Source organism: Fundulus heteroclitus, unplaced genomic scaffold (assembly GCF_011125445.2).
Source record: "Fundulus heteroclitus isolate FHET01 unplaced genomic scaffold, MU-UCD_Fhet_4.1 scaffold_48, whole genome shotgun sequence".
In the NCBI taxonomy this organism is placed as follows: domain Eukaryota; kingdom Metazoa; phylum Chordata; class Actinopteri; order Cyprinodontiformes; family Fundulidae; genus Fundulus; species Fundulus heteroclitus.
In genome coordinates, this window is record NW_023396901.1 from 2547466 (window position 1) to 2561309 (window position 13844).

Sequence of the window (13844 nt, forward strand, 5' to 3'; positions counted from 1 at the left end):
CTGTCTCTACTCCCCTTGAGAAAACACCTGCAGCTGTGAAACTCTGTACAAACCTCCAGAAATATAAATAAACCTTTCAGATGCCAGAAACACATCTGACTCCTTTCATTTGAATGTCAGCTGTTGTTCTCGGTTCAAGCAGCTTCCTGAGTTACATCCTCAGATAAAATGATCAAGCATCAAATATTAACAGTGAACGAAGTAACTGATATTCTGTGGATTCAGGTTCTTTGAAGCATTAGAAAAATAAGATACATATCAACCTCATTGCCGTGTAAATCTGTCGTTAACGTCTCAGCCATGCTCTGATAACTCCCCAACACGCCCTGTATCTCACACACGCCTCATGTTGAAATATTGTTTTTATGTTTAAGTTATGTAATCTCAACAGAAATCAATCAATCATGGGTCAAACACCCTAAAAAGTGCTAACAAATCATATGTGCATTTCATAGTGATTTTTTAAAAATATAAGAGTGGCAATAAAACTGCTTTTCTGCACTTTGATACTTGATTGAAAATAAGGTTGTTGGCTGTGTAGTGTTTTAAAAATGCCTTGTTTGGTAGAGATTGTTTTATCTTCTACTCACATTGGCAAGGCAAAGGTACATTTATTTGTGTAGCACAATTCAGTACAGAGACAATGCAAAGTGCTTTACATGATTAAAATATAGGAAAATAAAACAGAATAAAAGCAAGTAGAAATAAAATGTAGAAACAAAAAACTGATATTTTCTCAAACGAATGTCTAACAAAACACTACATCTACAACCTACCTTACATTGTATAACATGTGTTCAATGTTTTTATATATATACATATATATATGTATGTATATATATATATATATATATATATATATATATACAGTATATATACATACAGTATATATATATATATATATATATATATGTATATATATATATATATATATATATATATATATATATATATACTGAACCCGCTGGTGGACACCAGCGGTGAGGGAAGCCGTCAAGCTGAAGAAGGAGTCCTACCGGGCTTTTTTGGCCTGTGGGACTCCGGAAGCAGCTGATGTGTACCGGCAGTCGAAGCGGCAGGCGGCTCGGCTGGTCGCCGAGGCAAAAACTCGGGCGTGGGAAGAGTTCGGAGAGGCCATGGAGAAAGACTTCCGTACGGCTTCGAAGCGATTCTGGTCCACCATCCGGCGTCTCAGGAGGGGGAAGCAGTGCAGTACCAACACTGTTTACAGTGGGGGTGGTGTGCTGCTGACCTCGACTCGGGACGTCGTGCGTCGGTGGGCGGAATACTTCGAAGACCTCCTTAATCCCACCAACACGTCTTCCATTGAGGAAGCAGAGCCTGAGGACTCTGGGTCGGGTTCTCCCATCTCTGGTGCTGAGGTTGCCGAGGTTGTTAAAAAGCTCCTCGGTGGCAAGGCTCCGGGGGTGGATGAGATTCGCCCTGAGTACCTTAAGGCTCTGGATGTTGTGGGGCTGTGTTGGTTAACGCGGCTCTGCAACATTGCGTGGACATCGGGGGCAGTCCCCCTGGATTGGCAGACTGGGGTGGTGGTCCCCCTATTTAAAAAGGGGGACCGGAGGGTGTGTTCCAACTACAGAGGAATCACACTCTTAAGCCTCCCTGGTAAGGTCTATTCAGGGGTTCTGGAAAGGAGGGTCCGTCGGATAGTCGAATCTCGGATTCAGGAAGAGCAGTGTGGTTTTCGTCCTGGCCGTGGAACACTGGACCAGCTCTACACCCTCAGCAGGATTCTTGAGGGGGCATGGGAGTTTGCCCAACCAGTCTACATGTGCTTTGTGGATCTGGAGAAGGCATTCGACCGTGTCCCCCGGGGGATCCTGTGGGGGGTACTCCGGGAGTATGGAGTACCGGACCCTTTAATAAGGGCTGTCAGGTCTCTGTACGACCGGTGTCAGAGTCTGGTCCGCATTGCCGGCAGTAAGTCGGACTCGTTTCCGGTGAGAGTTGGACTCCGCCAAGGCTGCCCTTTGTCACCGATTCTGTTCATAACTTTTATGGACAGAATTTCTAGGCGCAGCCAAGGTGTTGAGGGGATCCGCTTTGGTGGCCTTAGGATTGCGTCTCTGCTATTCGCGGATGACGTGGTCCTATTGGCTTCATCAGGGCGTGATCTACAGCACTCACTGGAGCGGTTCGCAGCCGAGTGCGAAGCGGCCGGGATGAAAATCAGTGCCTCCAAATCCGAGACCATGGTCTTGAACCGGAAAAGGGTAGAGTGCCTTCTCCGGGTTGGGGAGGATGTCCTGCCCCTAGTGGAGGAGTTCAAGTATCTTGGGGTCTTGTTCACGAATGAGGGGAAGATGGAGCGGGAGATCGACAGGCGGATTGGTGCAGCGTCTGCTGTGAAGCGGGCGCTGTACCGATCCGTTGTGGTGAAGAGAGAGCTGAGCCAAAAGGCGAAGCTCTCGATTTACCGGTCGATCTACGTTCCTACCCTCATCTATGGTCACGAGCTTTGGGTCGTGACCGAAAGAACGAGATCCCGGATACAAGCGGCTGAAATGAGTTTTCTCCGTAGTGTGTCTGGGCTCTCCCTTAGAGATAGGGTGAGGAGCTCAGTCATCCGGGGAGGACTCAGAGTAGAGCCGCTGCTCCTCCACGTCGAGAGGAGCCAGTTGAGGTGGCTCGGGCATCTGGTCAGGATGCCTCCTGGACGCCTCCCTGGAGAGGTGTTCCGGGCACGTCCCACCGGGAGGAGACCCAGGGGAAGACCCAGGACACGCTGGAGGGACTATGTCTCCCGGCTGGCCTGGGAACGCCTTGGGATTCCTCCTGAGGAGCTGGCCCAAGTGGCTGGGGAGAGGGACGTCTGGGCCTCCCTACTGAAGCTGCTACCCCCGCGACCCGACCCCGGATAAGCGGAAGACAACGGACGGACGGATATATATATATATATATATATACAGTATATATACATACAGTATATATATATATATATAGATAGATAGATAGATAGATAGATAGATAGATAGATAGATAGATAGATAGATAGATACAGTATATATATACAGTATACTGAGCATTTTACCTTATATTTTATTTTATGCAACCCAGGTTAGATAAAGATGTTTAAAACTCTATTTATTTTACAATGGAAGTTAGGCCGAGCAGCTTACAGCAGCATGAAAGTGAAACAGAGAACAAGTTTCTTTTTTTGCTAATGCAAAACAAGCATAACCCTTAAAGAGTGGTTGTGTTTCACATCTGAACGATTTTTTCTACTGTTTTTACATTTGTACACGATTGTTAAAGAGTGTAATACATTTTGCTCATTGGTTTATTTTCTTCAGTTTTAGCTAATTAATTACTGAGAGCTACAAATGTTTAGAGGTACTTGATTGGATTAATTGTCACAGACATTAAGATAAACCCAAAATCAACCATAACCCTTAGATGGAGTTGGGAGGCAGTGTTATCTACACCCCTGTTAACAGAGCAGGTTTTTGAGACCTGACAAATTGATACCATACTACATAAATCCGAGCTTTTTATACAAGCAGTGTGTTATACATCCTGTCAATAATGAAAAACACACATTAATCAATCGAGATTAAGAATCAAGAAGACTTTATTGTCACCATATGTGGCCATGGTGACATTAGCTTTGAGGCAGACCAATTTAAGATGTACAGAAAAAACAACAACATTAACAAGTACATAACACTCATGTACAGCAGACTTAATAGTTAAATATATTTACACAAGCACGGAAAAAGGTAAATATTAAAAAAGATCACCATCAAACTAACATGTTGGTAAAGCATCTTTTGATCCAGTTTAGGATTCATTCTTATTGGATAAGAGTCTGTCAGCGTCCCAGGTGTTGACCTGCTAATATTTACTCTCTCTGCCTTGAAAGGTTTTCCAGATCTGTCAGATGGGAAAGACATTTCTTGTTCTCAGCCCTCTTCAGGTGATTCCATAGATGTTCTCGCAGATTCAGTTTTTAAACACATTCTTTTGTTGAATTTCACATTATCTTAATAACTTGGGGATGGTAAAATAGAAAACAAACTTCAGTTTTCTAGCTTAGCATATCCATAGCATAATGTTGCATCCACATTGTTTTAGTGTTTGCATCGTATTTTTTGTTGGTGCTCAGGGTTGTTTGACTACCAAATTCATGTTTTAGAACACATTCATCAACACGATTTTGGTTGGTTTTCAGGGAGAACTAGCTAAAGGATGCACATGAGCAAATATCAATAAAACTCCACTGGGGCAGATGAAATTCATATAAGGTGAATCAAACACGCTGTAAGTTAACTGGATGCTGGAACTGAACCAAAATGGGTTTTATCAACATTAGTTTAAGCCAATACAACTTTATTAACCCAGCATTGTTCATAGACAAGGCAATATAAATTGCTTTACAAGACATTGAAGGTAAATCATTTCACAAAAGAAATAGATGTTGATATAGTGATAATAAAGATATTTAAATTAGACTTTGGATGGAAATGTACTTTCAAATGTATATCCCATCCAGCATCTAGGATCCAACCTCACTCTTCAAACAGTTTATTACTCAGATATTTTTATTAAAAGCTCTTGTTAAAATATGTTTTCAGTTCTGATGTAAAGGAACCAACAGTTTCTTGCAAAACCCAGGTATTCAAATGAGTTTGTTCCAGAGCTGAGAAGCATCGAAACTAACTTCTGATTGGTTTTAGTCCTGGGAGCATTTAGTTAAGTTAGTCTCAAAAGGTCTCAAAAGAATTGAAGGGTCTATGTAGTTTATACGTCACAAGCAGTTCAGAAATGTATTTTGGCCCAATACCATCTAATGCTTTAAAAACTAATAACAGAATTTTAGAATCTATTTTGTGACAAACAGGGAGCCAGTGCAGTAATGTAGAAATGTGTGAAATGAGGTGTTTCTCTGGTGTTGGTTAGGCACCAGCATTTTATCACTGACTGCAGCTGCTTGCTTGATTTCTTTAATTTATGTTTTATCCTGATTAACCTGCAGAAATTTTGAACCCATCCAATCATTTATATTATGAACAGTCAACAGTGAGTGTGCTGGAGTGTGCATGTGGTGAGATGGAAATATAAACTTATGTATTGTTTGAATACGCTTGGTAGGAGATGTTGTACTGTAGATGTTAAATAAAAGTTGTACAAGAATGGACCCTTGGGGAACCCCACGATGTTTTAGCTCACCCAAGTTTATATTTACCAAAATATACAAAGTAGTCTGTGTTTGCCAGATCAGATTTCACTTAGTTTAGTATAGTAGTTATCCCCACTTTTCCAGCCAATAGATCAGGAGGTAATAAGACATTTTTATTTATTTGTGTATTTAACAGGGACAATGCATTTCATACTAGGAGTGTCCCAATACCATTTTTTCCAGACCGAGTAGTATGAGTACTTCAGTTTAGATATTTGCCGATTCCAAGTATCAATACTGAGTACTTAATAAATTGGTACTTATAGAACACAAATAACTTAACAAAATCATTGACCGCTCAAAATGACTGACCATCAAGGGAGATGAATTCAGTTAGAGCTTCAGTTATCTTCTCTCTCTATTTTTATTTTGAAGGGTCAGTAAACAACCTCTTGGTGTACAGCACCACTACCTGGTATAGAGGGGCATCTAGTCTTTGGTTGCTGCGTAGCTGAGCCTAGGAAGAAAATTGGTATCTGTTCAGAGTACCGGGTATCGATACCGATACCAGTATTGTATCGGGGCACCACTATTTCATACATAGTACAGCAACTTTGCAACTGATGTGGTGCACAAAGTATTTATAACTAGTGCTAATTCTCAAATTCTGGCTTTGCCTTTCTAAAATCTACAAAATTAACTACATTCCTCAATTATTTCTCACTTTCTCCTCCACATTCACTTACTCACACAGTCACCATCACTAATTAAAAAAATATCCTTTCATTATCACACATGCCAAGCACATCCACATACTAATTTTTTTAAATCTGTGCTCTCACTCCTTCATTTGCCCACATATCCACTCAATTAGAGCTATTTACAAATGTGTGACATGGTGTCAAATGTAGCAGTAAGATCAACTACTAAGGCATAAATTCTAGATGATGGTATATGTTGTTCAAAAATATTTGCATGTTCTGTTGCTTTATCCTAACATTTTATCAAGATAATCAAATGATTAAATGTAGCCTCTTATTTGATTTAGTTTTTTTCTTATATTATGCAAGTTCATTACTGTGACATAATTGAGTATAAAATGGAAAAGGTAAATCTTTGACATTAGGATAAAAACAAAGCCTATAATAAACCTTTCAGGAATTAGATTTGCCCCTGCATCTTAAAAGATTAGTGACATTCTTCTTACAGTGTTTGAGGACTGGTTGCCTAGATGGCAGTGTCCTTACTATGCAAAACAAACTTCCCCAGGTTGTATGCATATATAAAAACCCACGTTCCATACAGTGAGTGTCATCAGATCACCTTCTACACCAACATGTTCTATGTAACGCTGCTGCTGCTTCTGGCTGCTGGATCCGGTGAGTCTCACTGAGCGAGACACTGATGTCCCACAGCAAACATTTTAGATGTTATAACATGTCATGAATTGGTTTCCTCAGGTGTGAAATGTGAACAGCTGACACAGGCAGCCTCGTTGACTGTGCAGCCAGGTCAACGTCTGACCATCAGCTGTCAGGTCTCTTATTCTATCAGAACCTACTGGACAGCTTGGATCAGACAGCCTGCTGGGAAAGGACTGGAGTGGATTGGTGGATCTGGTGTTGGACATTCTACATGGTACAAAGATTCACTAAAGAACAAGTTCAGTATCAGTTTAGACTCTTCGAGTCAAACAGTGACCCTGAATGGACAAAATCTGCAGCCTGAAGACTCTGCTGTGTATTACTGTGCAAGAAAGCCCACAGTGACAAAAACAAGCAGCAGAGCTGTACAAAAACCTCCCAGAGCCTGAAGATGTGAAATAACAAGTATGGCCCAAGGGAGGCAGTCTTAGACCACCAAAGATTCAGAACCACAGATTTACAAGAAGAAAACTGTTGATGTTTTAAATATTTTTTTTTAGAAAAATATTCAAAGATTAGACTAATACTGACACAAGGCCAGATTTTAATTATTCTATCTGTTAAAATAGGCTGACTTATATTATTTACCAATTTGATGTGATAACCTCAATTATGCAAAGCTTATAACAAAGAGCAGATAGTCTATTTGAAATAAATATGCTATAGAGGCTATTTCTTCATCTTTTCTTATCCTAATTCATTTATCTTACACTTGGCTTTACAGCAGCAATAAATCAGAAGCACAAATACTGTCTTGCAAAGTACATTTATATATTAAAGTCAGTTAGAATGCGTTATTATTTTCTATTTTATTAATTAATTGTCCAACTATGTCTTTGCTTAACTGTACCTTACATCGACCAGTGGGAGTTAAAACGCTTCTGCCTCCAAACAAGCTTTTTCCCAGAAGATCACACAGCAGAGCTAATTGCACAAGGACTGCAAGACTGCAGTAGTGGCAGGGCATTGACGAAATATTCCCAAATGTGAAATATTTGGCAAAAAAGTATGTGCGTGTGCCTGCAACTAGTTTCCCATCAGACAGGATATTTAGTACTGGTAGAAATGCAATCACACGTCACCGGGCTTCACTTAGACCTGAGGCTGTTGACAGGTTTGTGTTTTTGGCACATAATTTATCGTAACTTGTGCACCTTTTACATTGATGGGACTGTTCTTGTTCAGGGTTATTTAAGACAGAAACAAGCAGCACAGCTGTACAAAACCCCTCAGAGCTTTAAGAAGGAAAAAAAAAAACAGAAGAAGAGCTTTTAGACCACTGAAGATTTCAAACCTGTTCAGGGCAAAGACTTTTGAGATATTTACTCTTTATAATTTTTTCTAAAATGTTCAAAATATTCTGAAAACTTTGATACATATTCATGACATTAAGACCAGGTGGATTTTTTGCTGTGCTAATGTTTTCTTATTTTCTAACAAGATGGGGACAGAGCTCACGTTCCCCAGTAGAAAATAATCATTGGTGTTAATTATTATAAAGATGTCACAATATAAATCAACATTATGATATTAGAAAGCAAATATCAATTGAAACCTGACCCTCCTAATATACAGGTACATTTTAAAAAAAATGTTAATGCTGTATAATTATAAAAACATGTTGTCACTCATTTCAGAAAGTAAAACTGATGCATTCAATAGATTCTTAACTTGTTTTCAACCCCAATGGCTGTTCCTTTCTTCCTATAGCTTTGAAAATACATTCTGAAAAAATTGAAAGTAGGCCTCATGGTGGGACACTAATTGAGCTTTGAAGTCAAGGTTTGACATGGAAGCTAGTCGTGATTATTTAAAAAAAACGTTCTTTGGGTTTTACAGAATGTGAGCTTTGACACTTTATAAGATTAAAATTATTTAGATGATTAGGTATACAGATAAATATCAACAATTCAATTTTTTCACGAAAATATGATCTGAAACAAATTGCACCTTAAAAAACTCTATTTACTCTCCCCTTCTTCATAAGAATACAAACCACAAGTCTCTGCTGTGTCCTGCTAACTAGTTTTTATTTTTTAGATTTTTTTTTGACAAAAACAAATAAATAAACATAGAGTTGAATCCAGATGTTTATACACACTTATTATAAAACGCTATTTTTTTTCCCTCCCCGGTGACATTAAATTAGATTAAACCTTGCCATTTTAGGTCAGTTGGCTTTACAAAAATTCAAAAATGTTCAAAATGCCAGAAAAATGAGAGATGTCATTTTAATACCTTTCTTTAAATTTAGGAATTAATTTAGGCTATGTTTACTATGTCTTCAGACATATTGAGAAAACCATGATAATGTGATGGCTTTGTGAGCCACTAATTTCACACAATATAAGTTATGCATTTTGGATTTTATCAACTCCAACATTGATCTGAAAACTAACTTTGCGTACCTAGTAAGATGATTGTTGCTGTGTGTAAATAACAATGACAATGAAAATTAGTTGATTTTTTTTCATTTAAAAAAAATCTTTCTGTGAGTAGAGCAAAAATCACAAGGATGAGCGACAGTCTAAATGATAATATCAAAATTTATCATCTATTTTATTAAATGAAATACAGTAAAAGTTTACCAAACGCTGCTTAATTGAACGGAAGTTCCCACCTATGATCTGTTAAAACTGACAGACTGCTTGTGTGTTGCGTTATGCAAATTAAACAATAACTTTTAAAGACGTGACCTCATGCTGTCAACTACAGAGGAAGAGGAACTCTATCAGATCATCTTCAGCACCAACATGTTCTCTGTAGCTCTGCTGCTGCTGCTGGCTGCTGGATCCTGTGAGTCTCACTGAGACATTTAAAACATGTACACACTTAACTGTTTGCAGTTTATGTACTAATATTACATAAAATATTTATTTCCACAGGTGTGAAGTGTGAACAGCTGACACAGCCAGCCTCTGTGACTGTGCAGCCAGGTCAACGTCTGACCATCAGCGTCAGGTCTCTTATTCTCTGAGCAGCTACAACACAGCTTGGATCAGACAGCCTGCAGGGAAAGGACTGGAGTGGATTGGGATGAAACATACTGGAGATTCATACTACAAGGATTCACTAAAGAACAAATTTAGTATTGACTTAGACACTTCCAGTAAAACAGTGACTCTGAATGGACAGAATATGCAGCCTGAAGACTCTGCTGTGTATTACTGTGCCAGATACAACCACAGTGACAAAAACAAGCATCACAGCTGCACAAAAACCCCTCAGAGCCTGAAAACGTCTATTATCAATAAATGACCATAAGAGGCGCTCTTGGACAACAAATGAATTTCCACTGTTCTATAAACAAAACTTAAAGTTTTCTGTCAATGACTATTTTTCCTATATTTTCAAAAGAAATAAACAACATAAACGACAAATAAACTGAGAAACATTAAGAAGAACATTATTTTTGCATTTATTTTATGTCTAATGAATCAACAATCCAACCAGAGCTCTAGTCCTATTCTGACATGATTCATTGTAACGAGGGACCACATGTGATTTGTAATAATTGCAGAGATAGTCTGTGTTGTTAATCCTGTGCAAATCAGCAATCTCAGTAATTTAACAGGTAAAATGTCCCCTGCTAATTTCCTACTACATTTTGCTCTGGGGTTCTGTGATTATACTGATCCAATATGAATTGGCTTCTCTGTGATTTGGTCAGAGATGGGCACGATCATATATGTGAAAAGTCAACTTTTGTTCCTGCGTGCATTTTTATTTGCTTTTGGTGAACAATGGAGGCTTCATTGACGTGTTTAGAAAACTTTTTGGGTTCCAAGCCAGCAAAACCCTATCGGCCCTTAACGTACAGCATCAAAATGAAAAGGCTGAAGAGAAGGTGCATTAGTTATGCAAATGGTGGATCACATCATGCACTGTGAGGTAAAAATATTTTTTTTCTGTTGGAAACCTTCTGTTGTACAGCTGAGCTGTAGCTGTAGCCTGCAAAGTAGTTTTAACATCAACTCACTCACTGGTTCACATCTTTCTTCGGTTTAACATCATAACTGGGAAATGTCAGTAAATTTCATTAAAATCTCAGGCTTCGGTTATCTTGTGCAAATGCTCCACATAAAAATCAGCTGTAGGGAGTAATTTACTTGTCACATGGGGTTCCCAGATAATGCTTATCCCGTGTGAATAGGTGTTTTGGATGTGTAACATTAGGGACTCATCTTGCCTCATACCATCATCTGGCTAAAAAGAAAATGTCTGTTCTGTCTCTCTTCAACAAATGAAACCAGATGATTCAACTGTGTTTTACTGCACCGGGGAAGAGGTTAAAATGAGCACAGAGGTTTTACAAAAAAGAAAAACAGTATGAAATACGTTGCTTATGAGGGCCTGAAGGAGGTAGCTGACTCCAACACACAAAAGAAAAAGGGGTTCTGTTGGAAAAAAAGCCAAGTCCAAATAAATGATTTCATATTCAAAAACAAGCCCCCAAAAAAACAAAACCTGCTGCTCACAAATGTTGCAAGCAGCTTTAGAGAAAAACAAGCCCAAAGTCGCTTCTAAAAAGCAGACTAGGCTAAACTGGAGCTGACATACACACATTAACACCCCTGCTGACAATCAAAAAGACCACCAGCCCATTTCATAGACTGTTTCAGCACAAGTTTGCAGTGTGTGGTGATTTTATGATCACGATGATGAGGGATGTCATGGATTGTATGATGATGTTTCTATTCCACTGAGAAAAATCCATATAAATGTACCTGGACAGATGCTGCAGTCACTGGAAATTCAACTGTCGGCTCCTTACCACTGAATGTAGAGACACACAGAGGTAGTCAGATTTTCCACAGTAAAGTCCTGTCCCTTACAATCTCACATCCAACCCTGACATTTTTCAGCATTCCTTAGAGGTGTAGGAAAATTAATGAAAAAAAGCTCCTTTCATATGGTCCCAATCATCATATTGCGAGTCACTCAAATACTCAAAAACCAACGCAGCAGAGTTTTGTTTTACCATAATATGTTGGTTGAGGATACGTTTAGGACCACTATTTTACTCTCATAAGTACGGTAAACTCTAAAAGTTTTCCCACTCAAGGTTTCTCCAAATCTAAAATGGCCATGGCACATGTGTACTGTGCTGTTCTAAATTTAGGAATTTGACATAATTTGCACAGAGGTCCATTTAGCTCTAAAACCAACAAAAACTAAGAGTAGCAGAAAACAACAAAGTACATATATCGTATAAACACTGCAGAGAAATGTTGTTCTTAATTTTATTAAAATCTTGATGAGCAAAGACTAACTGACTTCTCTTCTTTGACTATCTGATCTACAGACAGAGGATAAGAGGTATAAAAGACTATAAATAGATTCCTCAGTTTCTCCCTTCAACAAACAGCCAAAACTGTGCATTAAAACAGATAAGAGGTTCATAAACTGCTGAGTTCAGGAACTATTCTAACATAAAACCTCCACAGTGGGAGCCATTGGACTGAGTTACATATAACTGCTTTAATGGAGAAGAAATCAACTTTTATGAACTTCTATAAAATGTATTTAATCTTCTTTCAATTTAAATGTAGATAAACTGCAGTTCCAAAACTCCGATCACAGTGTGAGTTAAACTATTAAGCATTAATTCCTGCAGCGCATCTGCTGTTACCTGTTGAGTGGAGGACTCTGAGCCAACAGTATTTTATTACCTTTTTCTAAAATACCTTCTTTTGAAGCTTCTAACCCTGTTTTAGTCTTCTGAAAAAAGTCCATGAACAAAGCTAAAATCTTTTAGCAAAATTCAAACTTTGAAATTAATCAGAATTAGACCATCAATTTAGGAAAACTAATAATCCATGCACTATGAAACCTACCTTGTGGTAAACTTTAATATACTTGAATAAACTACATCATGACGAATAGTGTACACAACAAAACGGTAATAAATCAGTTCAGAAGATGAAAAACACAATATTAACATAAACTTTGTACTTTCAGAGTTACTGTTTCTGGATGCTGTGATAAAGGACAGCACTTCCTGCAATATGTGGTCAAAGATCCTGACAGGCAGGATCGTCATCATGCAAATGAAGTGTTCTGGTTTAAACTCTTGGTCTGATGCTGTCAGCTGCAGAAGAAGAAAAACTCTCATCAGATCAACTTCAAAACAAAAATGTTCTCTGTAGCTCTGCTGCTGCTGCTGGTTGCTGGATCCTGTGAGTCTCAATGAGGCAGAAACTTTTACAGCATGATCACAATAAACTGACTGATCACTGTTTATGTGGTAATTATAAACTTAAGATTTTCCTCTGCAGGTGTGAAGTGTGAACAGCTGACACAGCCAGCCTCTGTGACTGTGCAGCCAGGTCAACGTCTGACCATCAGCTGTCAGGTTTCTTATGATCTGAGCTACTGGACAGCTTGGATCAGACAGCCTGCAGGGAAAGGACTGGAGTGGATTGGAATGAAAAATATTTATGGAAGTTCATACTACAAAGATTCACTGAAGAACAAGTTCAGTATAGATGTAGTCACTTCCAGCAGCACAGTGACTCTAAACGGACAGAATATGCAGCTTGAAGACTCTGCTGTGTATTACTGTGCTAGAGACCACAGTGAGACAATAAGCAGCAGAGCTGTACAAAAACCCCTCAGAGCCTGAACACATCTATTACTACTAAATGACCAGAAGAGGCGCTCTTAGACCACCGTTCTATAAAGGAAATACACAGTTTCCTTTCTTTTTCAATATTAAGTCACATTTTAAGTTGAATAAACAACAAAAACTAAGTAAAACTAACAGGAAGGCAGATTTTGCATTTATTTTATTTCTGATGAATCACCTATCCGCTCTTTGTGTAACGTTAGAGACTAATATTTCAGGAATAATATATGGCTAAAAATATTACAAACAAAAGAAGTTTTCAATTATCCTTTTTCTTTTTTATGTCAAACCCAGACGTTAAAAAAACTCAAAAGAGTAAAATTACAGTACAAGAAATACATTTTTTATGAGGTTCTGACGGATGCAGCTGATTCCAGCAGAGAGGCAAAACAAAGGTAAGCTGTAGTGATAAAGTAGGAATTGCTGTTGAATCAGGATTAACTTGTATTATATAGATTTATTAAAGCATATGATAGTATCTACAGCAATACCCTTTAAATGCCATCATATTTCATATTAATAGAAATTTTAAACTGAAGCTTTTTGTTAGAAGAGAAACCGTCTTCATCTTCCAGTTGTTCAGGAATTACATCTGTGCAGAATGAGATTGATGAGACTTTGACATACAGACTTGCTTACTAATTGATGGGTT

The 13844-nt window shown here is 38.5% G+C and overlaps 1 gene segment (V, D, J or C); it reads left to right on the forward strand.

Moving 5' to 3' along the window:
• The first annotated feature begins 12700 nt into the window (after nucleotides 1–12700).
• On the forward strand, nucleotides 12701–13189 carry LOC105924751. The segment is given in 2 exon segments: nucleotides 12701–12743; nucleotides 12843–13189. Coding segments are annotated over 2 exon segments (390 nt in total).
• The last annotated feature ends 655 nt before the right edge of the window (nucleotides 13190–13844 follow it).